The 12,444-nt window shown below is 41.6% G+C and overlaps 1 protein-coding gene across 1 annotated transcript; it reads right to left on the bottom strand.

Moving 5' to 3' along the window:
* Window positions 1-2,667: 2,667 nt before the first annotated feature.
* On the bottom strand, window positions 2,668-12,444 carry LOC137272297 (uncharacterized). The gene is made up of 4 exons (XM_067804661.1): window positions 12,328-12,444; window positions 8,709-8,842; window positions 7,037-7,154; window positions 2,668-2,820 (listed from the first exon to the last, which is right to left on the bottom strand). The coding sequence occupies exons 2-4, from the start codon at window positions 8,833-8,835 to the stop codon at window positions 2,682-2,684; spliced, it is 384 nt and encodes a 127-aa protein (XP_067660762.1). The 5' UTR covers window positions 8,836-8,842; window positions 12,328-12,444; the 3' UTR covers window positions 2,668-2,681.

The following is a 12,444-nucleotide window of genomic DNA, read 5'->3' as shown; positions in this document are numbered from 1 at the left end:
TTGTGCATGAGTGAGTCATTGTGTATGAGTGAGTCATTGTATACGAGTGAGTCATTGTGCATGAATCAGCGATTTTATAAAAGTGAGTCATCGTGCATGAGTCAATCATTGTACATCAGTGAGTCATTTTACATAAATGAGTCACTGTACCTTTAAGTCGACGAAGATCTTTAAACTTCTCCATGACATGTTGATGTTAAACCATTCTCTCACCAGGAATTGAATGAATTGAATGTGAACGATATGCAATATATTTTACCTCTTAGTGTCTTAACAAATAAATTTTGTTGAAAATAGCCCCATCTAAACTGAAACTGAAAAGGCGTCAAAGTGAAAGTAAAATCTGAGATAAATCTAGACTTGTCTTTTTTACGGTTATGCTTTACGGCGAGAGATTTTACGGGAATTCCGTGGTTCTGGGACACTGAGGCAGACTAATTGTACCAAGGCTTGAATCAAAACACATGTTCTCTGAAGAGCAATTGAAATACTGAACTAGTCATTTTAGTTCGAATTTCATTTGGGAACCAACACAACACTCTATATTTTTAACTGAGAAAGTGTAATCCCAAAGAAACATGTGTTACATTTGACTACTTTCTAAATGGCATTGTTCATTCATGTTCATGTGCGTTGAGCCCATTGAAGTTGCCGTTTACATTCACTTTGGGTGAGGTGATGTGAGAACTGAGCCCATAGCCAGTCCTTAACATACCCGGAAATTATAGGACAATGTCAGTATTTGTGATTGGACAAAGGCCAAAAGGTATCACACCACTGGCCAACCAGCAATATCAGTTGAAAATCATATGTGAATAAGAGATTATAGATTTCCGACTTGTGCACTTGCCGAGGCACTTAGCCTAAATTTGGGCAGTGGCGTCGCTCAGCCAGATGTGAGAGTGTTGGGCAATCCTAGACTACTGCTTGCAGGAAATTCAGTAGGGAATGGATTGATCATAGAGTGTTGTACACCACGTGATACAATGACGATCGGTGGCTGGACGAGACCCAAGTGGGTGATGATGGTCTGGATGGAGGAGGATGCAATAACAGCAGCAGCTTGTGTGTTCAGGCAATGTGATACGTCGTCGTTGTCAGCAACATTTATAATAGACACCGACATTTTATTCATAACTACACCGCTTCGTACAGTGTTTCAGTTTATCACAGAACGTCTGATTGACGTAGGAGAGGCACATGTTGCAGGCGTTTATCACACTGGGATGATGATAATGATGATATTGATACTGACCTAGAAACCCCAAAACACTGAATCCCAGAAATCTAGTTAGGGCAACCTGCCACACTTTGGTCGACCGAACCATCCACGACCCACCAGTACCAGAAGCACACATTGTTCTAGTGTTTGATAAATTGCTCTGTTTTGGACCCATGAAGATCCGTGTGATAACTGATCTTAAGCAACCCATGCTTGTCGAAAGAGGCGACTAACGGGATCGGGTGGTCAGGCTCGCTGACTTGGTTTAGACATGTCATCAGTTCCTAATTGCGCAGATCGATGCTCATGTTGTTGATCATTGGACTGTCTGGTCCAGACTCGATTATTTACAGACCGCCGCCATATAGCTGGAATATTGCTGAGTGCGGCGTAAAACTAAACTCACTCACTCACTCACTCACTCACTCACTCACTCAGTTAGGGCAACCTGGCACGCTTTGGTCGACCGAACCATCCACGACCCACCAGTACCAGAAGCACACATTGTTCTAGTGTTTGATAAACTGCTCTGTTTTGGACCCATGAAGATCCGTGTGATAACTGATCTTAAGCAACCCACGCTTGTCGAAAGAGGCGACTAACGGGATCTGAGTGAGTGAGTGAGTGAGTTTAGTTTTACGCCGCTTTTAGCAATATTCCAGCAATATCACGGCGGGGGACACCAGAAAATGGGCTTCACACATTGTACCCATGTGGCGGGATCTGATGGTCAGGTTCGCTGACTTGATAGAGACATGCCATCGTATCCATGCTCGTGCTGTTGATCACTGGACTGTCTGGCCGAGACACGATTGTTTTTTTATGTCAATAAGACACAATGTTGTGCTTTACATAGGACAAGTCACTGTGTTCTACATGGCATATCAGTATTTTGCTATGTGTTGCACTGTTCTGCTTTTAATAACAGGTAAATATATACTTATTGACACATTGTTCTGATAAATGAAACATGCTGTCTTTTAATGTTATCACTCCGAAAAATTGTTCCGCTTTCATATACAGACACACTGCTGTTTTATTGGACACTATCGTCTGATATTATTAACACGTGGGTCAACTGTCTGACATACCGATCTGCATTACTTAATCTTTCCTCGATGGCCTAATCCAGTTCAGAAAAGGCGATGTAATTTCTCGTATCAAACAACGAAATTGCTTCTGATTAAACTAATTATTAATGATATGCAGAACATCAGTAGTAGTTCAGGAAGCCCTGAGTATGGGTTCGATTCCCAGATTCCCTAGTGGAAGTCGCGGTGGCTGAGCGGGCTAGGCGGCTGACTTTGTGTGCTGGCGATTAGGTGCCTGACTCTGAGGGTGCGGGTTCGAATCCCGGATGGGACTCAACCGAAAAAAGTACTAGCATTTGTACTTTACTAAGAAAGTGAAATCCCAAATATGACATAGGTTGAAAAAAAATCTCGTTACATGTAGATCTTTACATATTTACTTCCAGACGATTATAGATTCCTTCATAGTCGGACTCGGTGCACGTGTACCCTGTGACAGCGTCCGTGCGCGAGTAGAGGATCCTGGTGCAAGAGGGAGGAAAGTCCGTGCACGTGGGAGGGTCGGTCCTAGAGAAAAAAACAAAAAAACAAACAAAGATAAATACCTTTGAATGAATGGATGAGTTTAAAAATTAATCCACCATTGTTCTGGTATAAAATGCCACGTATGCGTTTATTTGTTTGTTGTCTAACGTCACACTTTGTTGTCTAACGTCTAGACTAGACAATCCAGTGATAGCATGAGCATCGATCTACGTAACTGTGATGCGATGACATCTGTCAACCAAGTCTAACAGCGAGTCCGACAATCTGATCCCGCTAGTCGACTTACGACAGGCATGTCTTACTGAAAGCTAATTCAAACCCGGATCTTACGAGTGAGTGAGTGAGTGAGTTTAGGTTTATGCCACACTCAGCAACATCCAGCTATATGGCGGCGGTCTGTAAATAATCGTGTCTGGACCAGACAATCCAGTCATCAACATGAACATCGATTTGCGCAATTAGGAACCGATGACATGTGTCAACCAAGTCAGCGAGCCTGACCACCCGATCCCGTTAGTCGCCTTTTTCGACAAGCATAGTCGCCTTTTATTTCAAGCATGGGTTGCTGAAGGTCCATTCTACCCTGGGACCTTCTTACGATGTTAGTGAGAGTGTGTAGCAACATTTCTGCAATATTCCAGCAACATTTCGAAGGGGGGCTTCACACTTCTGTGGAACTGAACCCGGGTCTTCGTCGCGACGAGCGTACGCTTTAACCACTAGGCTATCCGACCATCCCGAGCTTGTAATTATATTTCTTTGGTCCTTTATTTATGTAATATGATCATCCATTTTCACATTTAGTGCATCCGGTGCGGTCGATAGCCTAGTGGTTAAAGCGTTCAAGGGTCACCCCGAAAACCGGGCTCGATTCGATTCCCTACATAGGTAAGATGTATGAAGTCCATTTCTAGGGTCTCCCGCAGTGATATTGCGGTGCTACTGCGGATATTCCTAAAAAGGGCGTAAACTAAAGTCACTCACGTACACAACACATAAACAAACAAATACAACTTTAAAGGGTTAACATCAGTCAGAAATGTGCATGCGCTTCAATTTGCACTGGTCCAAAATGAATTCAGCTTTACAACTACATTGAGTAGAGCACTTTAATCATTTTTCACAACATAATATGTTTAAAACTAAACCTTTCTGCGATATTCACGCTGTGCAACAAGTACATCTGACGTTATGTCAATTTTCACTTATACTAGTTATCGGTGTTCACAGATGCGTGAGATGTAGCCGAAACGTCCTTAAAATACCCTTAACACTTTCACCCCGTCCACAAAGGTTAGAGAAATCAAGATAACACATACATACACACACACAGAGAGAGAGAGAGAGAGAGAGAGAGAGAGAGAGAGAGAGATTGCAGACTATCCATCATCCTATCCATCCACCCATCCTTCCATTCAGTTCTTCATGGATAGCAGTGTTCTCAACCCAAGTAATGGCATTTTGAGTGTACGACGACCTACAACTGCAGGACATTTCACCAGTCTTCGTACATGGCTCCTCGTCTTCATCCTCCGTTTACTTAGTTCATTCTTGCGCTTTCTGTGGACGTTTCTATATACTTGGTGAACTGCATAATGTCCATGCATATGTATATAGTGCAGAGTGGCATCTACTGTGTCGGAGATCAAAGAAGGAAATCACTATACTTTACTAAAGGCCTATTGATGGTGAAATCTGTCACCATTGTTAACCCGATGCAAGAAAAACATCAAAAATGTTTCTGTTTACATTGCAGGGCTCTATAACAATATACAGATTGAGTGAGTGCATGAGTGAGTGAGTGCGTGTGTGCGTGTGCGTGAATTATTGGAACATTAATACTTGATAGCAAACTTGGGTATACAAGAAACGTCCTTTGAATCTCCATTAGCAGTATCAATGATATTGGACGAACGGGGTAGTCTAGACATTAAATTTAAGTGTTCGCTCGTCACAAACAGGGTCCTGGGTTCGATTCCCCACATGGGTATAGTCTGGCAGAAAATGTTTCATTACGGTGTTTGGTAACTTTGGTAAGTGCTATCCGTTTCCAATTTGGTATGGGGCTTCATAATTCTTCTACCATTGAGGATTTTCATTGTCATAATTTATCACTCGATAATAAGAAACTTGTCTGTAACAGCTGTCATTATTTCAAGTCACAACAACATACACCTCACATGTCAAGGGTGTTGAGCTACTTACCGGAACAGCGGCCCGGTCATGCAAATAGGCAGGTCACATGTCACATTCTTACATTATGCTCGGCAGATCATGTGACTTATAGCGCGTGCATTTTACATTAGTTAACGGTGTCAATACCGGTGGGGGGCAGAAGGGATCATCTCAAAATCAAATATGTCACATTATTTATATGATGTTTTCAAATTGCTATGGCGATGTCTTTGCATTCACATGTACATAACGGAGAATTTTGATTGTTTAGTTTCCATGAAAATATTGTGTGCTTGGAAGTAGTTAGGGAACAGGTTTATTTTCTAGGCATTAGTCCATTAACGATATTTCTATGAAACAATGCATGTACACATTACTGAAGTGGGTCTTTGATTTGAATTTTGGGGGGTGATCACTTACTTGTTTTCCTCGAACTTTTCAAGATTTGTCAATCACAAAGCATCTCTTCCTTCTTCGGACAGGTCAGTATCTGATTCATCTCCAAGATGTATTAAGATTGGTGGGATGGTCTCTTCTCTAATACCATCTAGTTTCCAGTACTCATTTTCAACTCCCAATACATATTTGACGCAGGCTTCCCACCAACTGATATCAATCTCCCCTTTTGCCGTGTGAACAATTTTTTCAACGTCAGATAACTTGAATGTCGTGTTGTAGCGTGATGCCTTCCCCTTGATATCCCCCCATATCTGTTCAATTGGATTCAAATCGCAATGGTATGGCGGTAGTCGTAGAACCTCGTCACCAGTGTTCTTCAACATATTGTCTATGACATAGGAAAGTGGTGGTTTGTTCTGTAACACAAGCTCATACAACTCTGGTTTTGTTGCTTTGTCAGGTCTTACGATGTTGTTTCTGCGGTGTTGTTTCTGTCAAGCCGCCATTCAATGATCACTGCTTTACGAAGATGCTGTATGGGAGGCAATTACGACTCCATGTCACGTCAAGATCACAGGCAAACTGTAGCGCAAAAATCGTTGCGCAGCATAGAGAAAATCACCAGTCTTCCTACGTGCGAGCGAAGCGAGCAAAGGTTGGCAACGTACTTTCGAAAGTACGGTTCGAAAAAGATTTTTCATGTCAAAATAAAATATCGCCACCATCAAAGGTATACACCCATTTCTTCACTGGGTTGTGCTCTCAGATTTCCTACTCCAAGCTGATCAGTTACTCACTTCATATACTTTTTATTCAACATTTTAAGCACGACTCATTGCATATCAGACCGTTCTTCGCCTCCATTCCCCCTTCCAGCTTCCGGTTCAACGGAGTGAAGGAACAGGGGAGTATTATTCCATATGGAATACTTACAGTTACCTCCCCTGCTTCATTCGCCCTTTAAGCATGAATAAATGTTAGGAAATTGCTAACAATAGGGACGACAAATAAGACAAATACATTCCAGCAGGTTCATGATAAAATAAGGCCATATGGTATTTCTATTTAAAATTTCCGCTTAATTCTTGTTCCGTCAATCCGTTGAACTGGAAGCTGGAAGGTAGAATGGAGGGAATGAAATAGAAATGGACGGCCCCTTTCACTTTTTCGTTTGAAATTATTATAGATTTGTCTAATAATGTCTTTTGCGTCAGCCGACAAATTGGATGTGAACATTTCCCTATGTGTAGATGTGTGTGACATGATCTGCCGAGCATAATGTAAGGATTTGGCATGTGACCTGCCCATTTGCATGACCGGGCCGCTGTTCCGGTAAGTAGCTCAACACCCTTGACATGTGAGGTGTTGTTGTGACAACTTTTATAGACAACACTCTTATTATCGAGTGATAAATTATGACAATGAAAATCTTCAATGGTAGAAGAATTATAAAGCCTCATATCAAATTGGAAAAGGATAGCACTTATAGTTTTAAAGTAAAGTTACCAAACACCGTCCTGAAACATTTTCTGCCCGACTATACGATGCCTAAAGCCTGTTACTGACGCAAAACTTAGGGGTTGGGGGTAGGGATTGCGTGAAATGGGTCCGGCATAGTTTGGAAAGCTTCTCAATGACACGCGAACACTTTTAGTAGACTCACTTGGTACATCCTTGTAGTCTCCCCGTGTAACAGTGCAGGTTCAGCGCCGGGGTACAGTCAGGGGCGGTAACTCTTGAGTCGTGTTTAAACACGCTATTGATTATTTTACATTTCTGTCCTGTAATAAACAATATACACATCTTATTATATATACTTGTCTCATTATAGAAATTTCAAGGTGATGGGTAAAAAAATACACATCGTTCATCATGAAGAAAAAACCCAAGACGTTCGCTCGTCATGCGGAAGGAATGGGTTCGACTCCAAAGACGGTACAGCATCTGTAAACCCATCTCCATGACCTCCCCTATGTATATACAAATCCTGAATTACATTGGGAGTAGGGATTGTTCTGAACGCACCAAAGCCGAAGGTACCAGTTCGATTCCCACATAGGTACGTTTTGTGAAGCTCATATCCTATGTCTCTCTCCGTGATATGAACAGAAGATTGCTAGTATCGGCTTAATACCAAACTCCCGTAAACACATACAGTGTATTCCCGACAACCAATACAATGTGATGATGCTAAAGTAAATCCTCACCATCTCTTGTAAACACAGAAGGGGTATTCTCTAGCAGTCTCTACAATAGTATCATGGTAAAGGAAACATCCTCCCGATCTCTTGTAAACACAGAAGGGGTATTCCCTAGCAGTCTCTACAATAGTTTCATGGTAAAGGAAACATCCTCCCGATCTCTTGTAAACACAGAAGGGGTATTCCCTAGCAGTCTCTACAATAGTTTCATGGTAAAGGAAACATCCTCCCGATCTCTTGTAAACACAGAAGGGGTATTCCCTAGCAGTCTCTACAATAGTTTCATGGTAAAGGAAACATCCTCCCGACCTCTTGTAAACACAGAAGGGGTATTCCCTAGCAGTCTCTACAATAGTTTCATGGTAAAGGAAACATCCTCCCGACCTCTTGTAAACACAGAAGGGGTATTCCCTAGCAGTCTCTACAATAGTTTCATGGTAAAGGAAACATCCTCCCGATCTCTTGTAAACACAGAAGGGGTATTCCCTAGCAGTCTCTACAATAGTTTCATGGTAAAGGAAACATCCCCCCGATCTCTTGTAAACACAGAAGGGGTATTCCCTAGCAGTCTCTACAATAGTTTCATGGTAAAGGAAACATCCCCCCGATCTCTTGTAAACACAGAAGGGGTATTCCCTAGCAGTCTCTACAATAGTTTCATGGTAAAGGAAACATCCTCCCGATCTCTTGTAAACACAGAAGGGGTATTCCCTAGCAGTCTCTACAATAGTTTCATGGTAAAGGAAACATCCTCCCGATCTCTTGTAAACACAGAAGGGGTATTCCCTAGCAGTCTCTACAATAGTTTCATGGTAAAGGAAACATCCCCCCGATCTCTTGTAAACACAGAAGGGGTATTCCCTAGCAGTCTCTACAATAGTTTCATGGTAAAGGAAACATCCTCCCGATCTCTTGTAAACACAGAAGGGGTATTCCCTAGCAGTCTCTACAATAGTTTCATGGTAAAGGAAACATCCTCCCGATCTCTTGTAAACACAGAAGGGGTATTCCCTAGCAGTCTCTACAATAGTTTCATGGTAAAGGAAACATCCCCCCGATCTCTTGTAAACACAGAAGTGGTATTCCCTAGCAGTCTCTACAATAGTTTCATCATGGTAAAGGAAACATCCTCACCATCCGCCTCAATGACGAGACTGGAGATGATACATGGCTGGCCGCCATACTCTGTTACCGGAGTTTGCTGTGTCCTCGGCAGTAGACACAGGTGTGTCATACAATACAAGGCAACACACACACGCATGGTCAACCTGAAATGAAACGTTCAAAATTTGTTTAATTCCATTTCTACTGGCCAGTTAGAGTACGAATATATATATCCTCGTCAAGGAGAACAACTACAGTTGTTGTCAATTTCAAGACATAAAACGACAGCACAGGGCCAGAACCTTGTCTCTTCTTTGAGCAAAAAAGAAATTCTACTTACAAGGGACAATAGTGGTGAACATTATACGAATGGATTACTGAAAATCAGTACGGATACCAGCTACTGTGATAACAAATCTGCGTTGTATTTTTGTCGTCAAACAAAACCTCAGAATGGGCTGATAACTCTGAGGAAAGTGTCATCTAGAATCTGAGTTTGATGAGCACCACATCAAAACAGTAATGGAACAATCATTGGAACTGTCACCTTTAGCTGACTCAAAACGTTTTCTAAAGGAAGATAATAACTCCTTTCTCACAGGCTGATGACTGGTCTACAGAAGCTCCTCATTAGCCGAACCACAACAAAACTGTGACTTGACATTTACAAAAGCATTGGGGGAGATAGTTTTAAAGCGAGTTTATACGGTCAGAAATGATATGTCCTGGTTTACCGTATGATCTACCAACAGTCTGTGACGAAAGTCCAGAAATATCTGTGAACCTGAACCTCAGAACGGAATACAAGACACTATTATGGATGACAACTTCTTTAATTCTTTTAACACAACGTTTCAAGGCTAATTCTTGCCCCTTCGTCAGGTGGATAATGAGCATAGGTAACATTGCAGAATATATATATATACGTCTTGATCTCTATTGATCTGAGGTTCTTATCTTCTGATGTTGATTTCTTCCCAATCCGCCAATCACTGATGTTGGAAGCCAGTATCTCGGTGTTTTTCCAGTTGATGGAGTGGTTTGGATAGTTGACGATGTGTTCAGAGAGGGCCGATTTCAGATCTAATTTTCTTACTGTTTTGTGCTCTTTGTGTCTGAAGTTGAATGGTCTGCAGGTTTCACCTATGTAGCTGCTGCCGCAATCACAGTTTATCTTGTAGATGCAGCCTCTGGGGTTGTGGTTGGTTTGATCACTGCCACCTCTTTCATTTGCTCTATGGATGTTTTTCAATGTCTTATCAGAATAAAAAGTCACATCAACACTGACAGTTTTTCTGAGGAGTCGACTGATTTGATGACTTATCTTGCCTTGGTATGGGATGTTGACTATCATCCATAATAGTGTCTTATATTACCTCACCAACTTCTAAATGCCTTTGAAGAATTTCCTCAGAACGGAACTCGTTTGAAATGTGTGAATGAGAACTAGGAGAGGTTTAAGTTGAACTGTCCTTTGCAGGTTTCACCACTGTGAACTGAAATTCCTGACTGAAACTAATCTTATGTGTCTCAGCCTGGTACCACTAATCATCCTTCTGCTCATCAAAAACAGTAAGAGTGAGTGGGTGAGTTTAGTTTTACGCCGCTTTTAGCAATATTCCAGTTTTTTCTGGGGACACCAGAAATGGGTTTCACACATTGTACCCATATGGGAAATCGAACACGGGCTTCTGTGTGACGAGCGAACGCTTTACCCACTATGCTACCCTGTCGTCTAGAATGAATGTCTCCTGATACATTGCATAAAAGTCCTGAAACATGACCAACCGTCTCAGCTGTCAAGGTGACCACGGACCTCTTTCTAAGTGCACTACCTGTCCTTTCTCCCTAGCGGACTCAGTATAAGTAGTGCCATTGCCTTTCTAAGCAGACCTAAACTTTACCCTCTTAGTTGTAAGTTACAGGTCCTAAGTGTTCAATACTGGAACCTGAGAATCAGAATTCCTGCCAAGAGCAGAAGAAACTCTCGGAGACAGGAATACACTTGGCAACAACATAGTCCACTTACTTCAAGCCTCCAAATTGTTAACCATCAAATGCAAGGAAAACATTTCAACATGACGTTCAGAGAAAGGCGAGACAAGTGAGATCTGACATGAAAAATCAAACGATCTGTCACCAATTTAGGCGCCATGAGACAGATGTCATGGCACGTCGAGGTATATTTTTCAGACGAAATTCTATCTAATATTTTTCAAATTTCATTTTCTTTTGTAAGCTTCAATTTTTAACTGCCCAATCCATCATTTTTATTTTTGAATTTCTAAGAAAATCCACAAAGCCAAAACATCAATTTTCATTCAAGGCCAAAGCATTATTATCCAAAATGTCTTGTGAGAAAAGTGAGATGGCGGCAAGAGTTAATGCCCCTTATGTGCATATCCGAGGCTCATGATTCTGGAATGAGGTACTTGTGGGCGTTTGTAAATCACTGGCAAGTCTGGTGACTGCCCGTCACTAACCCCACATACATTGAGTACAGTGATACATTGTTGTATAACACTGAATCACAACACCTTAGTCTACGGAGGGAAAGTCCATCCTCGCTGATACGTCAGAAGGAGTTGTTGTAAGGTGGCCCAATCACATAACATAAATGTTTCTCGGGTCACCTTTTCAAAAGTGACGAGGGCGATAGGACCTTTTTCAGATTTTATATAGAAAAAAGTTATGAGGGAGGAACACTTTGTTACTTTTTCGGTCAGAAATACAGCTAGGAAAGCTTAGCACGCGTTACTGAGTTGTAGACTCAGTCACATTCGTTCTTACAGACATTCACTCTCACAATGGACAAATGGGTGATTGGGACCGATTCCCGTGAAACATTTCTCTTTTTATTTAGCTTGAAGGGGATACCAGTACATGTATATGAGGGGCCACTGACATTCAAATAACTCGTGTCACTCAATAATTGGTTGGGGTGTGATGCGACATGGCAAGAGAACAACAGGGTATGATTTGCGGGCAGGTCACGCGTCTTGATGACCTCATCTCGTCCATGATTAGGCTATATTGTTTTACCTTTTATAAATCTAAAGTAATTTTTTAACTGTCAAACTTATGGCGTAAGCGGGCTCGATTCTCCGACGAAATATAATCTACTGGTGTAAAGTTTCGATACAAATTCTTGTACCGTTGTCAGGAAGGAATGGCAACAGTACAACAATCTTTATCGAAACCCAGCATTCTCGAACTAAAAGAGCTGTAATCCATAAAGTCTGTCAACCAGTAGAATCTCTTTTCTTGAAGAATCGAGGCCGCTTGCGCTCTTACTTTGACTGTTTAAGAAATGACTTTTGAAAGTACAAAAATATGTCCAACTTTGGCACCTTACGCAACCAAGACAACAACAGTATTCTACGCGTTATCTTATAGTAGAGACGAAGTGTTATTTACCATTAGGAATAGATAAGGTAGTATTGTCGTAGAAATGGCTACGACTATTCCATAGAGGTATGGCAACATACAACATGTCTATGTGTGTCTTCATGACAACTACTTCTAGTGTAATTTTTCTCTCCTGTTGGCACATTGGCGCTTCATGTTGGCATGTAATATATATAATGGTACAATGGACTGTTAGAAGATATTTTTGTTACCATGGAAATGGAATTATGCTGACACTTACCAGTGTGTTGTCAGGGATTCTCCGATTATCCGTCACAGTGAACGTCTGAAGCTGCGCAATGCCCACCCGGGTAGGACTTAGACTGGAACATTCGCTCACGTGCCAACCTTAGGTATT

Source organism: Haliotis asinina, chromosome 2, assembly GCF_037392515.1.
Source record: "Haliotis asinina isolate JCU_RB_2024 chromosome 2, JCU_Hal_asi_v2, whole genome shotgun sequence".
NCBI lineage: Eukaryota > Metazoa > Mollusca > Gastropoda > Lepetellida > Haliotidae > Haliotis > Haliotis asinina.
This window is presented reverse-complemented; position numbering and strand designations above follow the sequence as displayed.